The sequence below is a fragment of the Gadus macrocephalus genome, chromosome 6 (assembly GCF_031168955.1).
Source record: "Gadus macrocephalus chromosome 6, ASM3116895v1".
NCBI lineage: Eukaryota > Metazoa > Chordata > Actinopteri > Gadiformes > Gadidae > Gadus > Gadus macrocephalus.
The window spans coordinates 27,389,575-27,411,967 of NC_082387.1; the positions used below are offsets into that span (position 1 = coordinate 27,389,575).

General features: G+C 53.0%; 1 protein-coding gene across 1 annotated transcript in view; it reads left to right on the forward strand.

Annotated features, from left to right (window-relative positions):
- The window catches only part of si:ch211-1i11.3 (mitogen-activated protein kinase kinase kinase 5), a 35,780-nt gene extending 26,390 nt beyond the window's left edge, over window positions 1-9,390 (forward strand). Inside the window, exons 22-29 of the mRNA XM_060053331.1 lie at window positions 288-473; window positions 1,226-1,331; window positions 1,565-1,796; window positions 2,607-2,743; window positions 2,907-3,007; window positions 8,055-8,131; window positions 8,215-8,326; window positions 8,365-9,390. Coding sequence (XP_059909314.1) covers window positions 288-473; window positions 1,226-1,331; window positions 1,565-1,796; window positions 2,607-2,743; window positions 2,907-3,007; window positions 8,055-8,131; window positions 8,215-8,311 — 936 coding nt within the window. The 3' untranslated portion in view covers window positions 8,312-8,326; window positions 8,365-9,390. The remainder of the gene's footprint in view (window positions 1-287; window positions 474-1,225; window positions 1,332-1,564; window positions 1,797-2,606; window positions 2,744-2,906; window positions 3,008-8,054; window positions 8,132-8,214; window positions 8,327-8,364) is intronic.
- The last annotated feature ends 13,003 nt before the right edge of the window (window positions 9,391-22,393 follow it).

Below are 22,393 nucleotides of genomic sequence, written 5' to 3' on the forward strand. Positions count from 1 at the left end.
AACATGTATGGAACATACTGTAACATGTGTGGAACATACTGTAACATGTGTGGAACATACTGTAACATGTATGGAACATACAGTAACATGAATAGAACATACTGTAACATGTATGGAACATACTGTAACATGTGTGGAACATACTGTAACATGTGTGGAACATACTGTAACATGAATAGAACATACTGTAACATGTGTGGAACATACTGTAACATGTGTGGAACATACTGTAACATGTATAGGACCTTACTAACCCCGACAGCGTGGCTCCTCTAATGCTGTTGTAGCTTGGTGGGGGGTCTGTGCTGACGGCGGATCACATCCTGCACCTGATTGGCTGCCTGCGGGACCACATCCGCTCCCCCGACCGGAGGGTCCTGACCTGCAGTCTGCTGGAGCTGCGAGCCGCGCTGCTGGCCGCCGCAGTACCGGCCAGCAGCCTGCAGGCGGCGCTGTTCAGCTTCCAGGACGCCGTGAGTTTAACTAAAGGATTTAATGAGGATTAGATTGAGTACAGTGGAATCAGAGCATTACAACGGTCCGGTTTAAACTAGTTAGGAAGCCGGTTGTCATCGTTTATTTCTTAGATTATAACTTTACGAAGTTTACCGAAGCAATTCAGATTAGGGTCAAGGTTAGGTCTGAACGCCACCATGCCAATAAAAGCTATTTTAGGTACCTTTATAAGTATTTAAAACCCTAGGCTATGGAAATAAGGGTTAAGGTGAGCTAAATACACGTTATTACCAAGGTGGGATTTTAAACGTTATGTTGGTGTGTGTGTGTGTGTGTGTGTGTGTGTGTGTGTGGGGGGGGGGCTTTACCTCTCAAAAGAGTTGATCTCTTCCTGTCCAGGTCAAGGAGGGAAGTAGATCTCTTTCTAGTAGACCCATTTATACCTGTTTCTACTTCTCCCTGTTTCTCCCTGTTTCCACCTGTGTCTACCTGTTTCTACCTGTTTCCACCTGCTCTCACCTGTTTCCACCTGCTCTCACCTGTTTCCACCTGTTTCTACCTATTTCTACCTTTTACCACCTGTTTTCACCAGTTTCTACCAGTTTCCATGTGTTTCCACCTGTTTCTACCTGTTTACCCCTGTTTCTACCTGTTTCCACCTGTTTTCAACTGTCTGTTTCTACCTGTTTCCACCTGTTTCTACCTGTTTCTACCTGTTTCTACCTGTTTCCACCTTGTACCACCTGTTTTTACCTGTTTCTCTGCCCAGGTGAAGAAGGTTCTCCGCCAGCAGCAGGTCAAACCTCACTGGATGTTTGCTCTTGACAACCTGCTGAGACAGGCCGTTCAGGAGGCCATCACCGTGCTGCTGCCAGGTACTCATCACCCTGTCACTCAATCACCCTGTCACTCAATCACCCTGTCACTCAATTCTCCCTGTCACTCAATTCAGCTTGTTACCAAGTTCACATTCACCCTTACACTTGGTTCACCCTCTCGCCCTCGCTCCCTCCCTCCCTCCCTCTCCCCCCTCCCCTCCCTCCCTCTCCCTCCCTCCCCCCTCCCCCCTCCCTCCCTCTCCCCCCTCCCCCCCCCCCTCCCTCCCTAGAGCTGAAGCTCCAGCTGCAGTCGTCCTTTGAGGGTGAGGAGGCGGGCTCTCCCCCAGAGCATCTCGGCATTCCCGCCTCCGGCCCGGAGGCGGAGCAGGACGCCGCCTGCCAACCCCCGGAGACGGGGGACCCGGACGGTCACCATGACGACAGCAGTGGTCACCATGATGACCACCTCCCCTCCTGTCCGCTGAGCCTCCAGCTGGCCGAGCTTCGGCAGGAGACACAGAGGTGAACGAGAACCAGCCGGTTCACTGCTCCTCCCCTCCTCTCTCCTCCCCTCCTCTCTCCCCCCTCCTCTCTCCTCCCCTCCTCTCTCCCCCCCTCCTCTCTCCTCCCCTCCTCTCTCCTCCCCTCCTCGGCTCCTCTCTCCTCACCTCCTCCCTCCTCCCCTCCTCTCTCCTCACCTCCTCCTTCCTCCCCTCCTCTCTCTTCCCCTCCTCTCTCCTCACCTCCTCTCTCCTCCCCTCCTCTCTTCTCACCTCCTCTCTCCTCACCTCCTCCTCACCTCCTCACCACATCTCTCCTCCTCTCCTCTCTCCTCCCCTCCTCTCTCCTCCCCTCCTCCCCTCCTCTCTCCTCACCTCCTCTCTCCTCCCCTCCTCTCTCCTCTCTCCTCACTTCCTCTCTCCTCACCTCCTCTCTCCTCTCTCCTCTCTCCTCAGCTCCTCTCTCCTCCTCTCCTCACCTCCTCTCTCCTCTCCTCTCTCCTCACCTCCTCTCTCCTCAGCTCCTCTCTCCTCTCTCCTCACCTCCTCTCTCCTCACCTCCTCTCTCCTCTCTCCTCCCCTCCTCTCTCCTCTTTCCTCACTTCCTCTCTCCTCACCTCCTCTCTCCTCTCTCCTCTCTCCTCAGCTCCTCTCTCCTCACCTCCTCACCTCCTCTCTCCTCTCTCCTCTCCTCTCTCCTCAGCTCCTCTCTCCTCTCTCCTCACCTCCTCTCTCCTCTCTCCTCACCTCTTCTCTCCTCCCCTCCTCTCTCTTCACCTCCTCTCTCCTCCTCTCCTCTCTCCTCTCTCCTCACCTCCTCTCTCCTCCCCAGGCTCCTGAACCAGCTGACGGAGAAGGAGACGGAGTACCAGGACCTCCTCAGAACCTCGGTCCAGAGGAAGCACCAGGAGATACAGGTCCTGAAGACCTGCTCCACCTCCACCAGCGACGCCTCCTCCTTCTCCACAGGTGACCCCCTCCCCGCTCTGGAGGATCAGAAGAGCGGGGTTCACTAACATCTAGAGGGGCTCATGGAGCGAGGCCGCTACGTATCCGACAGCGTGTCAGCCACAGAGCCAGGGCACTTGTCCCTGTACCCTCACTGAGCCTCCCTGGTGTCCCCTCACTGCAGACGGCCCGCTGGCTCCTCAGGTGGACTGTCCTGCTCCTGAGGACCAGGCCCTGGTCCGCTGGCTCAGAGCGGTCCCTGTAGACCAGGACACGGTCCACAAGGTGACCCTCAGCTCCATGCCTGTGTGGAGACACTTCTGTCCACTGCGTCTTCAGATCAGCAGCAGATTGGGGTTTGTCCTCAAGCTGTGGTTTAGTGGTGGTTTAGTGGTGGTTTAGTGGTGGTTTAGTGGTGGTTTAGTGGTGGTATAGTGGGTTCTCACTGTGGTTTAGTGGTGGTCTAGTGGTGGTTTAGTGGTGGTTCAGTGGTGGTTTAGTGGTGGTTCAGTGGTGGTTTAGTGGTGGTTCAGTGGTGGTTCAGTGGTGGTTCAGTGGTGGTTTAGTGGCGGTTTAGTGGTGGTTCAGTGGTGGTTTAGTGGTGGTCTAGTGGTGGTTTAGTGGTGGTTTAGTGGGTTCTCACTGTGGTTTAGTGGTGGTTTAGTGGTGGTTTAGTGGTGGTTTAGTGGTGGTTTAGTGGTGGTTTAGTGGTGGTTTAGTGGTGGTCTAGTGGTGGTCTAGTGGTGGTTCAGTGGTGGTTCAGTGGTGGTTTAGTGGTGGTTCAGTGGTGGTTCAGTGGTGGTTTAGTGGTGGTTTAGTGGTGGTCTAGTGGTGGTTTAGTGGTGGTTTAGTGGTGGTTCAGTGGTGGTTTAGTGGTGGTTCAGTGGTGGTTTAGTGGTGGTTTAGTGGTGGTCTAGTGGTGGTCTAGTGGTGGTTTAGTGGTGGTTTAGTGGGTTCTCACTGTGGTTTAGTGGTGGTTCAGTGGTGGTTTAGTGGTGGTTTAGTGGTGGTTCAGTGGTGGTTCAGTGGTGGTTTAGTGGTGGTTCAGTGGTGGTTCAGTGGTGGTTTAGTGGTGGTTTAGTGGTGGTTTAGTGGTGGTTCAGTGGTGGTTTAGTGGTGGTTTAGTGGTGGTTTAGTGGTGGTTTAGTGGTGGTTCAGTGGTGGTTTAGTGGTGGTTCAGTGGTGGTTTAGTGGTGGTTTAGTGGTGGTTTAGTGGTGGTTCAGTGGTGGTTTAGTGGTGGTTCAGTGGTGGTCTAGTGGTGGTTTAGTGGTGGTTTAGTGGTGGTTTAGTGGGTTCTCACTGTGGTTTAGCGGTGGTCTAGTGGTGATCTAGTGGTGGTTTAGTGGTGGTTCAGTGGTGGTTTAGTGGTGGTTTAGTGGTGGTTTAGTGGTGGTTCAGTGGTGGTTTAGTGGTGGTTTAGTGGTGGTTCAGTGGTGGTTTAGTGGTGGTTCAGTGGTGGTTTAGTGGTGGTTTAGTGGTGGTTTAGTGGTGGTTCAGTGGTGGTTTAGTGGTGGTTTAGTGGTGGTTTAGTGGTGGTTCAGTGGTGGTATAGTGGTGGTTTAGTGGTGGTTTAGTGGTGGTTTAGTGGGTTCTCACTGTGGTTTAGTGGTGGTCTAGTGGTGGTTTAGTGGTGGTTTAGTGGGTTCTCACTGTGGTTTAGTGGTGGTTTAGTGGTGGTTTAGTGGTGGTTTAGTGGTGGTTTAGTGGTGGTTTAGTGGTGGTTCAGTGGTGGTTTAGTGGTGGTCTAGTGGTGGTTCAGTGGTGGTTTAGTGGTGGTTTAGTGGTGGTTTAGTGGTGGTTTAGTGGTGGTTCAGTGGTGGTTCAGTGGTGGTTTAGTGGTGGTTCAGTGGTGGTTTAGTGGTGGTTCAGTGGTGGTTTAGTGGTGGTTTAGTGGTGGTTTAGTGGTGGTTCAGTGGTGGTATAGTGGTGGTTTAGTGGTGGTTTAGTGGTGGTTTAGTGGGTTCTCACTGTGGTTTAGTGGTGGTCTAGTGGTGGTTTAGTGGTGGTTTAGTGGGTTCTCACTGTGGTTTAGTGGTGGTTTAGTGGGTTCTCACTGTGGTTTAGTGGTGGTTTAGTGGGTTCTCACTGTGGTTTAGTGGTGGCTTAGTGGCGGTTTAGTGGTGGTTTAGTGGTGGTTTAGTGGTGGTTTAGTGGTGGTTTAGTGGTGGTCTAGTGGTGGTTTAGTGGTGGTTCAGTGGTGGTTTAGTGGGTTCTCACTGTGGTTTAGTGGTGGTCTAGTGGTGGTTTAGTGGTGGTATAGTGGGTTCTCACTGTGGTTTAGTGGTGGTTTAGTGGTGGTTCAGGGGTGGTTTAGTGGTGGTTCAGTGGTGGTTTAGTGGTGGTTTAGTGGTGGTCTAGTGGTGGTTTAGTGGTGGTTTAGTGGGTTCTCACTGTGGTTTAGTGGTGGTTCAGTGGTGGTTTAGTGGTGGTTTAGTGGTGGTTCAGTGGTGGTTTAGTGGTGGTTTAGTGGTGGTTCAGTGGTGGTTTAGTGGTGGTTTAGTGGTGGTTTAGTGGTGGTTTAGTGGTGGTTTAGTGGTGGTTTAGTGGTGGTTCAGTGGTGGTTTAGTGGTGGTTCAGTGGTGGTTTAGTGGTGGTCTAGTGGTGGTTTAGTGGTGGTTTAGTGGGTTCTCACTGTGGTTTAGCGGTGGTCTAGTGGTGGTTTAGTGGTGGTTTAGTGGTGGTTTAGTGGTGGTTTAGTGGTGGTTTAGTGGTGGTTTAGTGGTGGTTCAGTGGTGGTTTAGTGGTGGTTTAGTGGTGGTTCAGTGGTGGTTCAGTGGTGGTTTAGTGGTGGTTTAGTGGTGGTTTAGTGGTGGTTCAGTGGTGGTTCAGTGGTGGTTTAGTGGTGGTTTAGTGGTGGTTTAGTGGTGGTTTAGTGGGTTCTCACTGTGGTTTAGTGGTGGTCTAGTGGTGGTTTAGTGGTGGTTTAGTGGGTTCTCACTGTGGTTTAGTGGTGGTTTAGTGGTGGTTTAGTGGTGGTTTAGTGGTGGTTCAGTGGTGGTTCAGTGGTGGTTTAGTGGTGGTCTAGTGGTGGTTCAGTGGTGGTTTAGTGGTGGTTTAGTGGTGGTTTAGTGGTGGTTTAGTGGTGGTTCAGTGGTGGTTTAGTGGTGGTTTAGTGGTGGTTCAGTGGTGGTTTAGTGGTGGTTCAGTGGTGGTTTAGTGGTGGTTTAGTGGTGGTTTAGTGGTGGTTTAGTGGTGGTTCAGTGGTGGTATAGTGGTGGTATAGTGGTGGTTTAGTGGTGGTTTAGTGGTGGTTTAGTGGGTTCTCACTGTGGTTTAGTGGTGGTCTAGTGGTGGTTTAGTGGTGGTTTAGTGGGTTCTCACTGTGGTTTAGTGGTGGTTTAGTGGTGGTTTAGTGGTGGTTTAGTGGTGGTTTAGTGGTGGTTTAGTGGTGGTTCAGTGGTGGTCTAGTGGTGGTTTAGTGGTGGTTTAGTGGTGGTTCAGTGGTGGTTTAGTGGTGGTTTAGTGGTGGTTTAGTGGTGGTTTAGTGGTGGTTCAGTGGTGGTTCAGTGGTGGTTTAGTGGTGGTTCAGTGGTGGTTTAGTGGTGGTTCAGTGGTGGTTTAGTGGTGGTTTAGTGGTGGTTTAGTGGTGGTTTAGTGGGTTCTCACTGTGGTTTAGTGGTGGTCTAGTGGTGGTTTAGTGGTGGTTTAGTGGGTTCTCACTGTGGTTTAGTGGTGGTATAGTGGTGGTTTAGTGGGTTCTCACTGTGGTTTAGTGGTGGTTTAGTGGGTTCTCACTGTGGTTTAGTGGTGGTTTAGTGGCGGTTTAGTGGTGGTTTAGTGGTGGTTTAGTGGTGGTTTAGTGGGTTCTCACTGTGGTTTAGTGGTGGTCTAGTGGTGGTTTAGTGGTGGTTTAGTGGGTTCTCACTGTGGTTTAGTGGTGGTATAGTGGTGGTTTAGTGGGTTCTCACTGTGGTTTAGTGGTGGTTTAGTGGGTTCTCACTGTGGTTTAGTGGTGGTTTAGTGGCGGTTTAGTGGCGGTTTAGTGGTGGTTTAGTGGTGGTTTAGTGGTGGTGTAGTGGGTTCTCACTGTGGTTTAGTGGTGGTCTAGTGGTGGTTTACTGGTGGTTTAGTGGGTTCTCACTGTGGTTTAGTGGTGGTCTAGTGGTGGTCTAGTGGTGGTTTAGTGGGTTCTCACTGTGGTTTAGTGGTGGTTTAGTGGTGGTTTAGTGGGTTCTCACTGTGGTTTAGTGGTGGTCTAGTGGTGGTTTACTGGTGGTTTAGTGGGTTCTCACTGTGGTTTAGTGGTGGTCTAGTGGTGGTCTAGTGGTGGTTTAGTGGGTTCTCACTGTGGTTTAGTGGTGGTTTAGTGGTGGTCTAGTGGTGGTTTAGTGGTGGTCTAGTGGTGGTCTAGTGGTGGTTTAGTGGTGGTCTAGTGGGTTCTCACTGTGGTTTAGTGGTGGTTTAGTGGGTTCTCACTGTGGTTTAGTGGTGGTCTAGTGGTGGTCTACTGGTGGTCTAGTGGGTTCTCACTGTGGTTTAGTGGTGGTTTAGTGGGTTCTCACTGTGGTTTAGTGGTGGTCTAGTGGTGGTCTACTGGTGGTCTAGTGGGTTCTCACTGTGGTTTAGAGGTGGTTTTGTGGCTTCTCACTCTGGTTTAGTGGTGGTCTAGTGGTGGTCTAGTGGTGGTCTAGTGGGTTCTCACTGTGGTTTAGAGGTGGTTTTGTGGCTTCTCACTCTGGTTTAGTGGTGGTCTAGTGGGTTCTCACTGTGGTTTAGTGGTGGTCTAGAGGTGGTCTAGTGGTGGTTTAGTGGTGGTCTAGTGGGTTCTCACTGTGGTTTAGTGGTGGTCTAGTGGTGGTCTAGTGGGTTCTCACTGTGGTTTAGTGGTGGTATAGTGGTGGTTTAGTGGTGGTCTAGTGGTGGTTTAGTGGTGGTCTAGTGGGTTCTCACTGTGGTTTAGTGGTGGTTTAGTGGTGGTCTAGTGGTGGTCTAGTGGTGGTTTAGTGGTGGTCTAGTGGTGGTCTAGTGGTGGTTTAGTGGTGGTTTAGTGGTGGTCTAGTGGTGGTCTAGTGGTGGTCTAGTGGTGGTTTAGTGGTGGTCTAGTGGTGGTCTAGTGGTTGTCTAGTGGTGGTCTAGTGGTGGTTTAGTGGTGGTCTAGTGGTGGTCTAGTGGTGGTCTAGTGGTGGTTTAGTGGTGGTCTAGTGGTGGTCTAGTGGTTGTCTAGTGGTGGTCTAGTGGTGGTTTAGTGGTGGTCTAGTGGTGGTCTAGTGGTTGTCTAGTGGTTGTCTAGTGGTGGTCTAGTGGTGGTTTAGTGGTGGTCTAGTGGGTTCTCACTGTGGTTTAGTGGTGGATTAGTGTATCTTCTGACCCAGGTGTGTTTCACTCTCCCAGCTGCTCCACCATCACTTCTCCCTGGACTGTCTGCTGGAGGACTCCTGCAGAGACGACCTGGTGTACTGCGGCATAAGGTGGCAACACAGACACTCTGATCAGAGGACCGCCTCTCTGCTGGTCGCTATGGTAACCACCCCATCTTGTGTCGCATCGCTAGGGGCGGGATGCTGTGCCGCGTCTGGGCGGCGGTCACGACGGCCAGGAACGCCGGTCTGAGCACCATCAGCGAGGAGAGCAGGAGGGCAGTGTGCTGAGGAGCCAGGGGGAGGAGCCAGGACCAGGGGGAGGAGCCAGGACCAGGGGGAGAAGCCATTAGAGCCACGCCCACAGCGACAGCAGCAGCTGTGGTGAACAGGGGGATTACGACGGCTGCTTCTGACTGGTGTTGGGAGGTCAGGACGGTCCCTCCCCTCGGGGGGCCCTGGCTGAGAGAGCAGTGCATTGTGGTCCTTTAGTCTGGTAGCTCTGGGCTCAGCTTCTGACGGGGGTTGGGAGGTCAGGACGGTCCCTCCCCTCGGGGGGCCCTGGCTGAGAGAGCAGTGCATTGTGGTCCTTTAGTCTGGTAGCTCTGGGCTCAGCTTCTGACTGGTGTTGGGAGGTCAGGACGGTCCCTCCCCTCGGGGGGCCCTGGCTGAGAGAGCAGTGCATTGTGGTCCTTTAGTCTGGTAGCTCTGGGCTCAGCTTATTGAGAACATGGAGAGCAGGAGAAGCTTTATACTTCAGATGTCATATATTTCAAACTGAGAGGTTGTTTTCTATGAGGTTATGGTTATTTTTCTGTCAATAGGTGACCTTTTGGTTTCTATTCCTCAGGGTATGGGTTTCAAAATTGACTTTCAAACTGTTTTTATTCTGTCTGCCTGAAAGATATATTTGGTTGCAGTTCTGTAGGGCAGGAGCTTTGTAATTAATTATTATTTCTTAACATGTGATTGTTATTGCAGGTTTTAAAGACAACATCTTCTGTTTTGCCAAAGGTTACATTTATTTGTCACACCAAACCATGGATGTCCAGAGAGAAGGGATCCACCATACTTAGAGACTTAGAGCAGAAGGGATCCACCAGACTTAGAGCAGAAGGGATCCAGCAGACGTAGAGGAGAAGGGATCCACCAGACTTAGAGACTTAGAGCAGAAGGGATCCACCAGACTTAGAGGAGAGAGTGATCCCTCTGCTGCCCCTGACTGACAGCTGTCTGCTGGTTACCATGGGGACACGTTTAGGTACAGAGTTTTATGACGGTCTTCGATCTACTGGTGGTCAGAGGTTTTCTACGTCTCGACGTCTTTAGGAATCAAAGCATGTTGTCAAATAAAGAATTTTACTGAAACTGAGATTCACTGGGATGTTCTGTGTTTCTCACACACACACACACACACACACACACACACACACACACACACACACACACACACACACACACACACACACACACACACACACACACACACACACACACACACACACACCCTAAGCGACATACTGCCCCCCAGCGGCCAGGCTCAGCCACTGCAGCTGTCGGTGGATTTGTAGCTCGCTGCACGCTACCCCACCGGGGGGCTGGGTCATGTGTCATGACATGAGATGCATTGGGACATTTGGTACTTCATGGGGGGCTATTCAGTGGTTTCCTGGCATCAACCTTGAATAGGTTTTGTGAGTACGATACTAAATAGCATATTTATGTTTAACATACTACTTGTATGTGACTTTGGCCCGGGTTAAACTTTGCATATAGAATACTTCATGAGTGAGTTCAGAGGGTGTGACCTGACGGAGTAGTCGGTGTGTGTGTCCAGGTATTCAACATGACTCAGGGGGCTACATGTGAGCGTGGTACCTTACGCACAAGTTTTACATCCTTGCTATACAATTCTCAGTACTATTTTTAAAGGCATCTTATCCTATCTCTTTTTGTTGTATACGGGGAATGGGTTAACCTAATGATTGCTGCTGCTTGGCACTTGGTTCTATGAACATCCTTACTTTACTGACAGCGATATATAGTTTTTCTCTTTCTTCTGACGAATGTACTTATTGTAGGTCGCTGTGGATACAAGCGTCTAACGCCCTGAGTGTAGATGGTTCCAGCTGACCTGGCATGGGGGTGTGTGTAGGGGCTGAACCGAGCCTAGGGTTGTCCTGAGTGCTGCTCTTCAACAGGACTGGGGGGGTTATCAAAGAGTAGCTCGTCCTCAGAGCTGGAGCTGGCTGGTGTGTGGTTGTGTGTGGTGGCGTTGTGTGTGGTGGTTTTGTTATGTGTGGTGTGGTTTTGTGGTGTTGATGTGTGGTAGGCGGTCTCCAGTCCGATGCTACGGCAGTGAGCCGGCCGTGTCCGGCGTCTCTTGGGGGATTTGTCCGGTCAGCTCTGTTTATATTTGCTCAGTAAGAACCGAGGCATCACTGAGGATCAACCTTCTGCTCACACTGATCCGCTGTGACAGCCTGCGCTGCTCTGGTCAAGCTGATATCATGTCTGATGAAACAGGCCTGGGTTTAGACGGCTCTGGACAGCAGCTGTACTCAGTGTTTACCCTACACGTCCGTTAACTAAGGCACGGCTGAACTACTGGACTGCTCCTGAGCGTAGTGTCCCCTCATCGCTGGCTTCTCTTTCTCCGATGTGAGTCTTCCGAGCCCTAAGGAGGATTGAGCGCTGGGACTCAGAGCCGAGCCGGGCTCAGAGACGAGCCGGACTCAGAGCCGGACTCAGAGCCGAGCCGGACTCAGAGCCGGACTCAGAGCCGGACTCAGAGACGAGCCGGGACTCAGAGCCGAGCCGGACTCAGAGCCGAGCCGGACTCAGAGACGAGCCGGGCTCAGAGCCGAGCCGGACTCAGAGACGAGCCGGACTCAGAGACGAGCCGGGCTCAGAGCCGGACTCAGAGCCGGACTCAGAGCCGAGCCGGACTCAGAGCCGAGCCGGGCTCAGAGCCGAGCTGGGCTTCCACTTCCTTTCAGAATGGTTTGGTCGCATTGCCTTCCCAAAAAGTTTAATCTGCATTTTTTTTTTATTGGTAGGAAGTTATAATTGGCAAATTAATCATAGACTTTTTAATCATGTTATAGTGCTTTCAGCTGCCTTGGTCACCATATAGCACTAACATTCCCATCATACACTTGTTTGTCTTATTTTAGCATTTTTATTTAATCTACTTTGGTAGTCAAGCCTTAACAATTGAATTTCCCTGGTTTTGGATTAATAAAGTAAATCTTATCATACAATCATCTACACATTGTTACTATGTTATGTAACATCATCCTTATCGTCGCTACAATTACAATAAAATAATTTATGTGGCATATTTCTTCTGAATTGGTTTTTTTGGCAATAAAGTCCTGGAATAGACCTTGAAACATGCCGTTATTATGCTTTACTCTGATGGATGTAATATCGTGTATTACCTCCGAGCGTCCAGCAGAGGGCAGCACAGTGCTGTGACCCGGTAAACAAAGGAATAAATATTAAGATTCAAGGACATGCTCGCCCTTAATGAGAGTTGTTATCTCATAACCCTCCATCATGTAGAACCCTTCATCATGTAGAACCCTTCATCATGTAGAACCCTTCCTCATGTAAAACCCTCCACCATGTAGAACCCATCGTCATGTAGAACCCTCCATCATGTAGAACCCTTCGTCATGTAGAACCCTTCGTCATGTAGAACCCTTCGTCATGTAGAACCCTCCGTCATGTAGAACCCTCCGTCATGTAGAACCCTCCGTCATGTAGAACCCTTCGTCATGTAGAACCCTTTGTCATGTAGAACCCTTCGTCATGTAGAACCCTTCATGTAGAACCCTTCGTCATGTAGAACCCTTCATCATGTAGAACCCTTCGTCATGTAAAACCCTTCATCATGTAGAACCCTTCGTCATGTAAAACCCTTCATCATGTATAACCCTCCATCATCCAACGCAGGCTGTAAACTTCTGTCAGACTGCTTCTTGGGGAATGACATCAAATAAAATGTAAATAGTTGTTTTATTGTAACACTTAAAAGAAGTTGCTAAGCTGACTTTATGATACATTTTTATGAACTCAAATGATTGTCCTACTCTGATGTTTATATCTTCATTGTTAAATGCACTTACTGTACGTCGTTTTGGACAAAAGCATCATAAATGTAAGGTAACATTATTTGGCCGGACCTTAACCCCTTCCTATTGGTTCTCCTGTCCTAGGATGGGCTGTCACCCTATAGAAGAGGTCTGATCCTGTTGAGGCCTGTATGGATGTTGTTCCTTTAATTCCTTTACTTCAACTCCCCCTCCAAGGGGAGTTACTTCAAAATGAGACTAGCAACTCTGGCGTAAACTAAGCCTAAGGGAGTGATTAGTCTCATCGATATCCTTATTTGACCAATGTTTGTGTGTGTGTTTTCTCCATTCAAAGATTGCTTGGGTCAGCGTCACGGCAACGTTCCTATGATTGAGTTGTGGTCGAGCCGGACGGTTCTTAAGTGAGCCATCCGTCGTCCGGGCTGTGATGTCACCGTGATGTCACCGTGATCCACGGCCTCCCAGTGGCCGGGTCCCAGCGTGGACGCATCACAGCAGACGCTCTCGCTTTGTCCTGCCGCACTGTGACTGCCGTTCCGAGACCAACAGGTCGCACATCCACCTTCAGCTCCTCCACCAGTCCCTTCCTCTGATGTGTTGTCATGTCAGGAGACGGTGTTGACGGAGCCGCAGCAGAACGGGCGTGGGCCTCATCGCGGGGCTGTAGACCTGCCCCCTGGTGGATGGAGGGTGGAGGTGTGGCCTCATCGCGGGGCTGTAGACCTGCCCCCTGGTGGATGGAGGGTGGAGGTGTGGCCTCATCGAGGGGCTGTAGACCTGCCCCTAGTGGATGGAGGGTGGAGGTGTGGCCTCATCGCGGGGCTGTAGACCTGCCCCCTAGTGGATGGAGGGTGGAGGTGTGGCCTCATCGCGGGGCTGTAGACCTGCCCCCTGGTGGATGGAGGGTGGAGGTGTGGCCTCATCGCGAGGCTGTAGTCCTGCCCCCTGGTGGATGGAGGGTGGAGGTGTGGCCTCATCGCGGGGCTGTAGACCTGCCCCCTGGTGGAAAGAGGGTGGAGGTGTGGCCTCATCGAGGGGCTGTAGACCTGCCCCCTGGTGGATGGAGGGTGGAGGTGTGGCCTCATCGCGGGGCTGTGGACCTGCCCCCTGGTGGATGGAGGGTGGAGGTGTGGCCTCATCGCGGGGCTGTAGACCTGCCCCCTGGTGGAAAGAGGGTGGAGGTGTGGCCTCATCGCGGGGCTGTAGACCTGCCCCCTGGTGGATGGAGGGTGGAGGTGTGGCCTCATCGCGGGGCTGTAGACCTGCCCCCTGGTGGAAAGAGGGTGGAGGTGTGGCCTCATCGCGGGGCTGTAGACCTGCCCCCTAGTGGATGGAGGGTGGAGGTGTGGCCTCATCGCGGGGCTGTAGACCTGCCCCCTGGTGGATGGAGGGTGGAGGTGTGGCCTCATCGCGGGGCTGTAGGCCTGCCCCCTGGTGGATGGAGGGTGGAGGTGTGGCCTCATCGCGGGGCTGTAGACCTGCCCCCTGGTGGAAAGAGGGTGGAGGTGTGGCCTCATCGAGGGGCTGTGGACCTGCCCCCTGGTGGAAAGAGGGTGGAGGTGTGGCCTCATCGCAGGGCTGTAGACCTGCCCCCTAGTAGATGGAGGGTGGAGGTGTGGCCTCATCGCGGGGCTGTAGACCTGCCCCCTGGTGGATGGAGGGTGGAGGTGTGGCCTCATCGCGGGGCTGTGGACCTGCCCCCTGGTGGAAAGAGGGTGGAGGTGTGGCCTCATCGCGGGGCTGTAGACCTGCCCCCTAGTAGATGGAGGGTGGAGGTAACATCTGAGACCTTCAGTCGTCGGGGAAAGGCTCTGAGCTTCTGCTCAGCCTGTCTCTCTATCAGCCCCTCCCCCTGCTCCCTTCTGACCAATCAGGGCCTCTCTTCCCTGATTGGTTTGTGGGATCCATTAAGCTTCTCTCTTTACAACTCTCATTTTACTGACTGCAACTTTTAGTGATTTAGATGATCAGTGAAATCAGGTTGGCCGACGAGCGTCCCACAAAGATCTCAGGGGTGTAGCCCCCCCCCCCTCCCCGGGGGGGCCAGCTGCCCCCCTCCCTCCCCGGGGGGGGCTGTTTACCCGACACTGTTCTCCTCCCCAGCCCCCCTAACGGGCGGTAGTTTGCTGTGTTCATCCTGAGAGAGGATGTGTGTTTAATGGCGAGGGCCTCGGGGCTGTTCCGTATCCCCTCCACACCGGATGAACTCGCTGCGTTCTCTAAACGCTCTGAATATATCAGATGCAGAACTGTGTCTTCGTTTAATGGCAGCGTCTCTATAAACGCAGCCTCATTAAGCACCCCCCCCCCCTCCCCAGCCAACAGGGTCCCGCTATCAAACACACCTGTCCTGACGTTTTGGCCAACCAATCAGCACGCGGGGGAGGTCCCAGAGCGGGGCGGGGCCTCCTGACCCACCGCCTGTTGCTCAAAGGCTCCTCGGCAGTGAGACAGGCTACAGTGAGACAGGCTACAGTGAGACAGGCTACAGTGAGACAGGCAGAAAAACACAGAGCGCTGGGGAAACGGGGGAGGAACACACACACAAACACAAGCACACACATAGACACTCACACAAACACATACGCACACGCAGTCACTCACACAAACACAAACAAACACATGCAGACACTCACAAAATACACACACAAACACGCACACAGATGCTCACACAAACACGCACACAGACACACATACAAACACACACAGACAGACACACACACACAAACAAGCACACACACAGATGCCCACACAAGCACACACACAGACGCTCACACAAACACACACAAACTCACACACAAAGACAATCACAAAAACACACGCACACACACATACACAAACACACAAACACACACACATCTCTGAAGGCTAGCGGTTAGCTTCCTGTTGAGCGCGCCGCTGCTAGCTGTTGCCCCAGAAGCTAACCGGCTCCACATCAGTCCTTATCCCTCCATACTCGCAGTAATTCAGCTGCCGGTTAAAGCTCCTCTCCTAATCCCTGCTTCCCCCCATTCTGTTTGACCCTCTTGAATCTCTTTCTGTCTATCCTTCAAACTATATATTTCAAACCCTCTCTATTCCTTTACATCTCGATCTGTCCCTCTCGTCTCTGTCCTTCAGTTCAGGAATAGTTTCGGGCCCTTGGAATTATTTTAATATCAGACAGACAGACAGCCAAGGGAAATATTCCCCAATGTAATAGAAACTTCTTATATATAAAAATAGTCGTAAGTTCTTGGTGGAAGGATGGAGGGATGGATGGATGGAGTGATGGGTGGATGAACAGAGATCTGATGGGCTCACTGAGGTGATAACCGGAGGGAGGTCGAGTGGATGGATGCATGGATCCTCTCTCGCTCTCACTCTCTCTCTGTCTCTGTCTCTGTCTCTGTCTTTCTCTTTCCCTGCCTATTAACTCCCTACATCTCTCTAACTGTGTGTGTGTGTGTGTGTGTGTGTGTGTGTGTGTGTGTGTGTGTGTGTGTGTGTGTGTGTGTGTGTGTGTGTGTGTGTGTGTGTGTGTGTGTGTGTGTGTGTGTGTGTGTGTGTGTTATTACTAGCTCTTCATTTGGTAATAAACCTGTAATGGATAACAAGTTGCTTTTGTCCTGACATGAACATATTACTTTGGTTGTGAGAGTTAAACAAACGCTCAACTTGACTAAGCCTGTTCTCCTTTGAATCCCGGTGCTTAGTTACAGCAGTCCAATCCCACGTCTTCAAACAGGACCAACCACATGAGGTGCGTCTAAAACAGGATGTTGAACAAAGTGTGGTTAGATGTTTGTGTTGTGAGGCGCAGCCACCACCGTCTGTCTTCACCTGCTGTTCGCTCAGTGATTTGTCCACAGAAATAAATTTCGAAAATGTATGAAAACATTCAAAGCAAACAACCATTTAAGATGGCCCATCAGCCTTTATTACTTTATCCATAAAGCTCATTTAGAGACTTCCTGTGGCCAATCAGGCACTGAGCTCAATCCCCAGACATCCACAAGTCCACCCCTCAGCCTTATCTTGTTGCTGATAGGACGATCAGAGAACCAGTCCCTGATTCACGGAGTCACTACCCAATGCCTTATCAGAGGTTATTCCTCTGGTGCATTCCGCCCCGCCCACAAAGGGGGTCTTCTGGCCGGACCCCGACGACGGCAATCTGGACACGCCCCCCCTGTATCCCGGGTAACCCCCCTGAACACTGGGGCCCCTGGCCCCCGAGGGCCAGCCTCTGAGCAGACACTTACCCTGGGGCCCCAGACACTAACCAAGGGCCCCTAGACACTTACCCTGGGGCCCCAGACACTAACCAAGGGCCCCTAGACACTTACCTAGGGGCCTCTGAACAGAGTGTTCAGCGGGGCCCCCAGACAATTACCCAGGGCCCCCCTGACACTAACCCAGGGAACCTGACACTAACCCAGGGGCCCTGACACTAACCCAGGGGCCCCCAGACTAACCCAGGGGCCCTGACACTAACCCAGGGGCCCTGACACTAACCCAGGGGCCCTGACACTAACCCAGGGGCCCTGACACTAACCCAGGGGCCCTGACACTAACCCAGGGGCCCTGACACTTACCCAGGGGCCCTGACACTAACCCAGGGGCCCTGACACTAACCCAGGGGCCCTGACACTAACCCAGGGGCCCTGACACTAACCCAGGGGCCCTGACACTAACCCAGGGGCCCCCTGACACTAACCCAGGGGCCCCCTGACACTAACCCAGGGGCCCCCTGACACTAACCCAGGGGCCCCCAGACTAACCCAGGGGCCCTGACACTAACCCAGGGGCCCTGACACTAACCCAGGGAACCTGACACTAACCCAGGGGCCCTGACACTAACCCAGGGGCCCCCAGACTAACCCAGGGGCCCTGACACTAACCCAGGGGCCCCCAGACTAACCCAGGGGCCCTGACACTAACCCAGGGGCCCTGACACTAACCCAGGGGCCCTGACACTAACCCAGGGAACCTGACACTAACCCAGGGGCCCTGACACTAACCCAGGGGCCCTGACACTAACCCAGGGGCCCTGACACTAACCCAGGGGCCCTGACACTAACCCAGGGGCCCTGAGCAGGGTGCTCGCGGGCCCCCAGACGGCACACGGCTGCCTGCTGTAATGAGAACTGTTTCAATTACAGGAACATGGAGCGGGAGCGAGGCGAGGACGGATCCGTCAGTCTAACAACGTCCAATTAAAGGAGGGCAGCTCTGCTATTATTGTTGGATTAGAATAACCAGGGCAGGTACCCCCCCACCCCCATCGCCGATCACCCGTGAAATGAGTACAGCTGACATATAATAATAATTCATACATCAACACACTCTGTATAATTTGGTTTGGCAATTATGGGATGTATTTTTTCCGAAGCCATGGAGGCATGTGGGATAATGCGTGGATGTGTGATCATGGTCTGATGTGTTTCCTATATCAGACTCTTCCCTCCTGCGTAGCAACATGTTATTAATGTGCGGTTCCCAGTGTGGCTCCTTTCTGTGTCTGTTTCACAGCTTACTTGTGATTCTCTTCTGATAAACGGGGCGCTGCTCATCTCATCCTCATCTCTTTGGGACGCGTCGTGTCCGGGGTAATGGCGTGTGACGGCCCCCCCTCGTGAAAAATACTTTACTGGATTCTGGGAAACTGAACTTTTCCGAGAGTTGTTCTTGTAACGGAGAAGAGATGAATAAGGAGCTGGAGCGCGGCCGGCGGCGTCAGAGCGCTGAGCGGAGCGTTCCCAGGCGGCCCGACGCTCCGGGAGAACAGAGGAATACGCTCCGACCGCTCCGACCGATCGATGCCGACGAATGTTGGCTCGTCCAGGTCTCGGGGAGAGCGGAAGGAGCGGCGTTCACTCCCCAGCGGCGAGACCGCAGCGCTGTAGAGCGCCTCGCCGCACCACGGGAGCGGAGACCCTCCCAGCCCTGAGGCTCTGCACCTCATTACCCTCCCAGCGCCTCGCTGATGGAGACAGACCCCCCCCCCCAGAACCTCTCCTAGCGGAGGGAGAGCCTTCATTCATACCCAGGGGTCGCTGCTGCAACATCTGGAAACCAAATGAGTCCGTGTGTGTGCTGGTCGACCACGTCTGGCTCTGTCTCTGTATCCACCTCCTCCGGTGGAGGTTGTGTTCAGGGCCGTCCCTCCAGAACTGTGTGGGGGTCCATGTTCTCCGAGTCCATGGGGGGTGCCCTCACCACAGACACGCAGGGTAAACCTCCAAGTGGTTGAGCGGGAGTGGCTCTGTGGAGCAGAAGCTGCTCCTACACGCTGAGGACGGGTTCAACACAGAGGGAGAAGTCTCCCCCTAGGGATTAATAAAGTAACTTCTCTATCTCCTCTGTGCTTCTCTCCCTCTCCCACTCTGCCTCTCAACCTTTATGTATGTCAAGTAGAACTAAACGATGCCACGTATAAACCCAACACACAGACTCATTCTTAGAGGAAGTGTCTGATCTCCAGGATCTGCACAACTACATGTTTACTCTCTCGCTCTCGCGAGAGAGAGAGAGAGAGAGAGAGAGAGAGAGAGAGAGAGAGAGAGAGAGAGAGAGAGAGAGAGAGAGAGAGAGAGAGAGAGAGAGAGAGAGAGAGAGAGAGAGAGAGAGAGAGAGAGAGAGAGAGAGAGAGAGAGAGAGAGAGAGAGAGAGAGAGAGAGAGATATTCTGTTCAGGTGTGAAGGGTCTTCTATGAGGATCCAGCATCACGTTCCCACCTCTCACAGCGGTCTGATTCTAATTGGCAGCGGTCAGACTCTCCCTCTTCCCTCTAGTTTTTCTCCTCCGATTATTGGGATTCTGTTGAATTGGAGATATTTTACTTCCATCCTCCTGACAGGCCATAATCGATCAAACGATGCCCAGACATGATATAAAGGTTAGATTCGCTGTCCGTTGTCTAGCCTGTTGTCTGTATTATTTCAGCCACCTCTAGCTGTTAGATTATTATGGGCTTGCAGATGTAAATATTCAGAGCTAGGTCTTTAACTTGTAAAATTAGTAAAAACACACGCACGCGCACACACACACACACACACACACACACACACACACACACACACACACACACACACACACACACACACACACACACACACACACACACACACACACACAAATGCTTCCACTGCTAAATAGTGCATAGAATATATCTGTTTTACATTTCGCTGGTAGAATCCCCCCCATGGATTTGTGCAACCCCCCCCTCGTCCCCTACTAAATGAGTCCGACACGCCACTGCCCCCCCCCCCCACCCCCCCCCCCCCCCCCCCCCAGGACAGGAGGAGGAGCAGAGCAGGTGGAGGTGCAGAGCAGGTGGAGGTGCAGAGCAGGTGGAGGTGCAGAGCATCGTGGGCTCTGTTGTCCCTCCTGTGGGAGCAGAGCGGAGCAGAGAGCAAATGTGGCCCTGGGGCTCGGGTCTGTCAGCCGACCCAGCGCCAGCCTGATTTCATGCTTGACATCGCGGCAGTGGAGGTATTCCACCACCAGGGTGTCGTGCCGCTTACCCCCAGCAGGGGGCGCTGTGTGTTTGCCATAAACGCGACCAGCGGCTCCGTGAAACGAGCTCAGCAAAGGGGACTGAGAATGGAACAGGAAATTGCAAAATGAAGGTGAGTTTGGGAGTGAAATGATGCTGGCAAGAGATCGGGCGGACATGGGGAAATGACAGCGGAGTAAAAAAAACAATTTGAAGTGAAGCGATTGATTTAGCCGATCTACGGCAGGTAAAGGGCAGGTGATGGAGGAGAGAGGGGAGGGAAGGAAGGAGAGGGGAGGGAGGAGGTGACAGAGGGAGGGAGGAGGTGAGAGAGGGACGGAGGAGGAGACAGAGGGAGGGAGGAGGTGACAGAGGGAGGAGGTGACAGAGGGAGGGAGGAGGTGATAATAAAATGACAGAAGGAAACCAATATGGGAAACAACATGGACAGATAAAGATGGCATAGGGCGCTACCCTTAGATCAGAGGGAACTGGAGGAAGGCCGCGTCTTAAAGATTATTTCCATTGTGATTTCTGATTGGCTCAGCTTGAGCCCTGTGATGTCATCTGAGCCACAGACGAGGTATCTGTGCATTAGTGATGCGTTCGATGCGGCGCCTCTCGTTGCATTGGTTGATTTGGTTTTTTCTTAAGCGGAGAGATGTTCTGTTCTGCAGTGTTTAGAACTCTGTCCGGACATCAAGGCTCGCTGCCAATGGGAGGGGCTTATCTCCTCAAGGCCAAGGCGACCGAGTCCCAAAGCCTCCCGTCCCAGTAGGGCTCTGTTCCCAGTAGGGCTCTGTTCCCAGTAGGCCTCTGTTCCCAGTAGGCCTCTGTTCCCAGTAGGGCTCTGTTCCCCGTAGGCCTCTGTTCCCAGTAGGCCTCTGTTCCCAGTAGGCCTCTGTTCCCAGTAGGCCTCTGTTCCCAGTAGGCCTCTGTTCCCAGTAGGCCTCTGTTCCCATCCCAGTAGGGCCATGTTCCCAGTAGGCCTCTGTTCCCAGTAGGGCTCTGTTCTCAGTAGGCCTCTGTTCCCAGTAGGCCTCTGTTCCCAGTAGGCCTCTGTTCCCATCCCAGTAGGGCCATGTTCCCAGTAGGGCCATGTTCCCAGTAGGCCTCTGTTCCCAGTAGGCCTCTGTTCCCAGTAGGCCTCTGTTCCCATCCCAGTAGGGCCATGTTCCCAGTAGGCCTCTGTTCCCAGTAGGCCTCTGTTCCCAGTAGGGCTCTGTTCCCATCCCAGTAGGGCCATGTTCCCAGTAGGGCCATGTTCCCAGTAGGCCTCTGTTCCCAGTAGGGCTCTGTTCCCATCCCAGTAGGGCCATGTTCCCAGTAGGCCTCTGTTCCCAGTAGGGCTCTGTTCCCAGTAGGCCTCTGTTCCCAGTAGGCCTCTGTTCCCAGTAGGGCTCTGTTCCCAGTAGGGCTCTGTTCCCAGTAGGCCTCTGTTCCCAGTAGACCTCTGTTCCCAGTAGGGCTCTGTTCCCAGTAGGCCTCTGTTCCCAGTAGACCTCTGTTCCCAGTAGGGCTCTGTTCCCAGTAGGCCTCTGTTCCCAGTAGGGCTCTGTTCCCAGTAGGGCCATGTTCCCAGTAGGCCTCTGTTCCCAGTAGGCCTCTGTTCCCAGTAGACCTCTGTTCCCAGTAGGGCTCTGTTCCCAGTAGGGCTCTGTTCCCAGTAGGCCTCTGTTCCCAGTAGACCTCTGTTCCCAGTAGGGCTCTGTTCCCAGTAGGCCTCTGTTCCCAGTAGGCCTCTGTTCCCAGTAGACCTCTGTTCCCAGTAGGGCTCTGTTCCCAGTAGGCCTCTGTTCCCAGTAGGGCTCTGTTCCCAGTAGGGCCATGTTCCCAGTAGGCCTCTGTTCCCAGTAGGCCTCTGTTCCCAGTAGGGCTCTGTTCCCATCCCAGTAGGGCCATGTTCCCAGTAGGGCCATGTTCCCAGTAGGCCTCTGTTCCCAGTAGGCCTCTGTTCCCAGTAGGCCTCTGTTCCCAGTAGGCCTCTGTTCCCATCCCAGTAGGGCCATGTTCCCAGTAGGCCTCTGTTCCCAGTAGGCCTCTGTTCCCAGTAGGCCTCTGTTCCCATCCCAGTAGGGCCATGTTCCCAGTAGGGCCATGTTCCCAGTAGGCCTCTGTTCCCAGTAGGGCTCTGTTCCCATCCCAGTAGGGCCATGTTCCCAGTAGGCCTCTGTTCCCAGTAGGGCTCTGTTCCCAGTAGGCCTCTGTTCCCAGTAGGCCTCTGTTCCCAGTAGGGCTCTGTTCCCAGTAGGCCTCTGTTCCCAGTAGACCTCTGTTCCCAGTAGGGCTCTGTTCCCAGTAGGCCTCTGTTCCCAGTAGACCTCTGTTCCCAGTAGGGCTCTGTTCCCAGTAGGCCTCTGTTCCCAGTAGGGCTCTGTTCCCAGTAGGGCCATGTTCCCAGTAGGCCTCTGTTCCCAGTAGGCCTCTGTTCCCAGTAGACCTCTGTTCCCAGTAGGGCTCTGTTCCCAGTAGGGCTCTGTTCCCAGTAGGCCTCTGTTCCCAGTAGACCTCTGTTCCCAGTAGGGCTCTGTTCCCAGTAGGCCTCTGTTCCCAGTAGGCCTCTGTTCCCAGTAGGCCTCTGTTCCCAGTAGACCTCTGTTCCCAGTAGGGCTCTGTTCCCAGTAGGCCTCTGTTCCCAGTAGGGCTCTGTTCCCAGTAGGGCCATGTTCCCAGTAGGCCTCTGTTCCCAGTAGGCCTCTGTTCCCAGTAGGCCTCTGTTCCCAGTAGACCTCTGTTCCCAGTAGGGCTCTGTTCCCAGTAGGGCTCTGTTCCCAGTAGGCCTCTGTTCCCCTC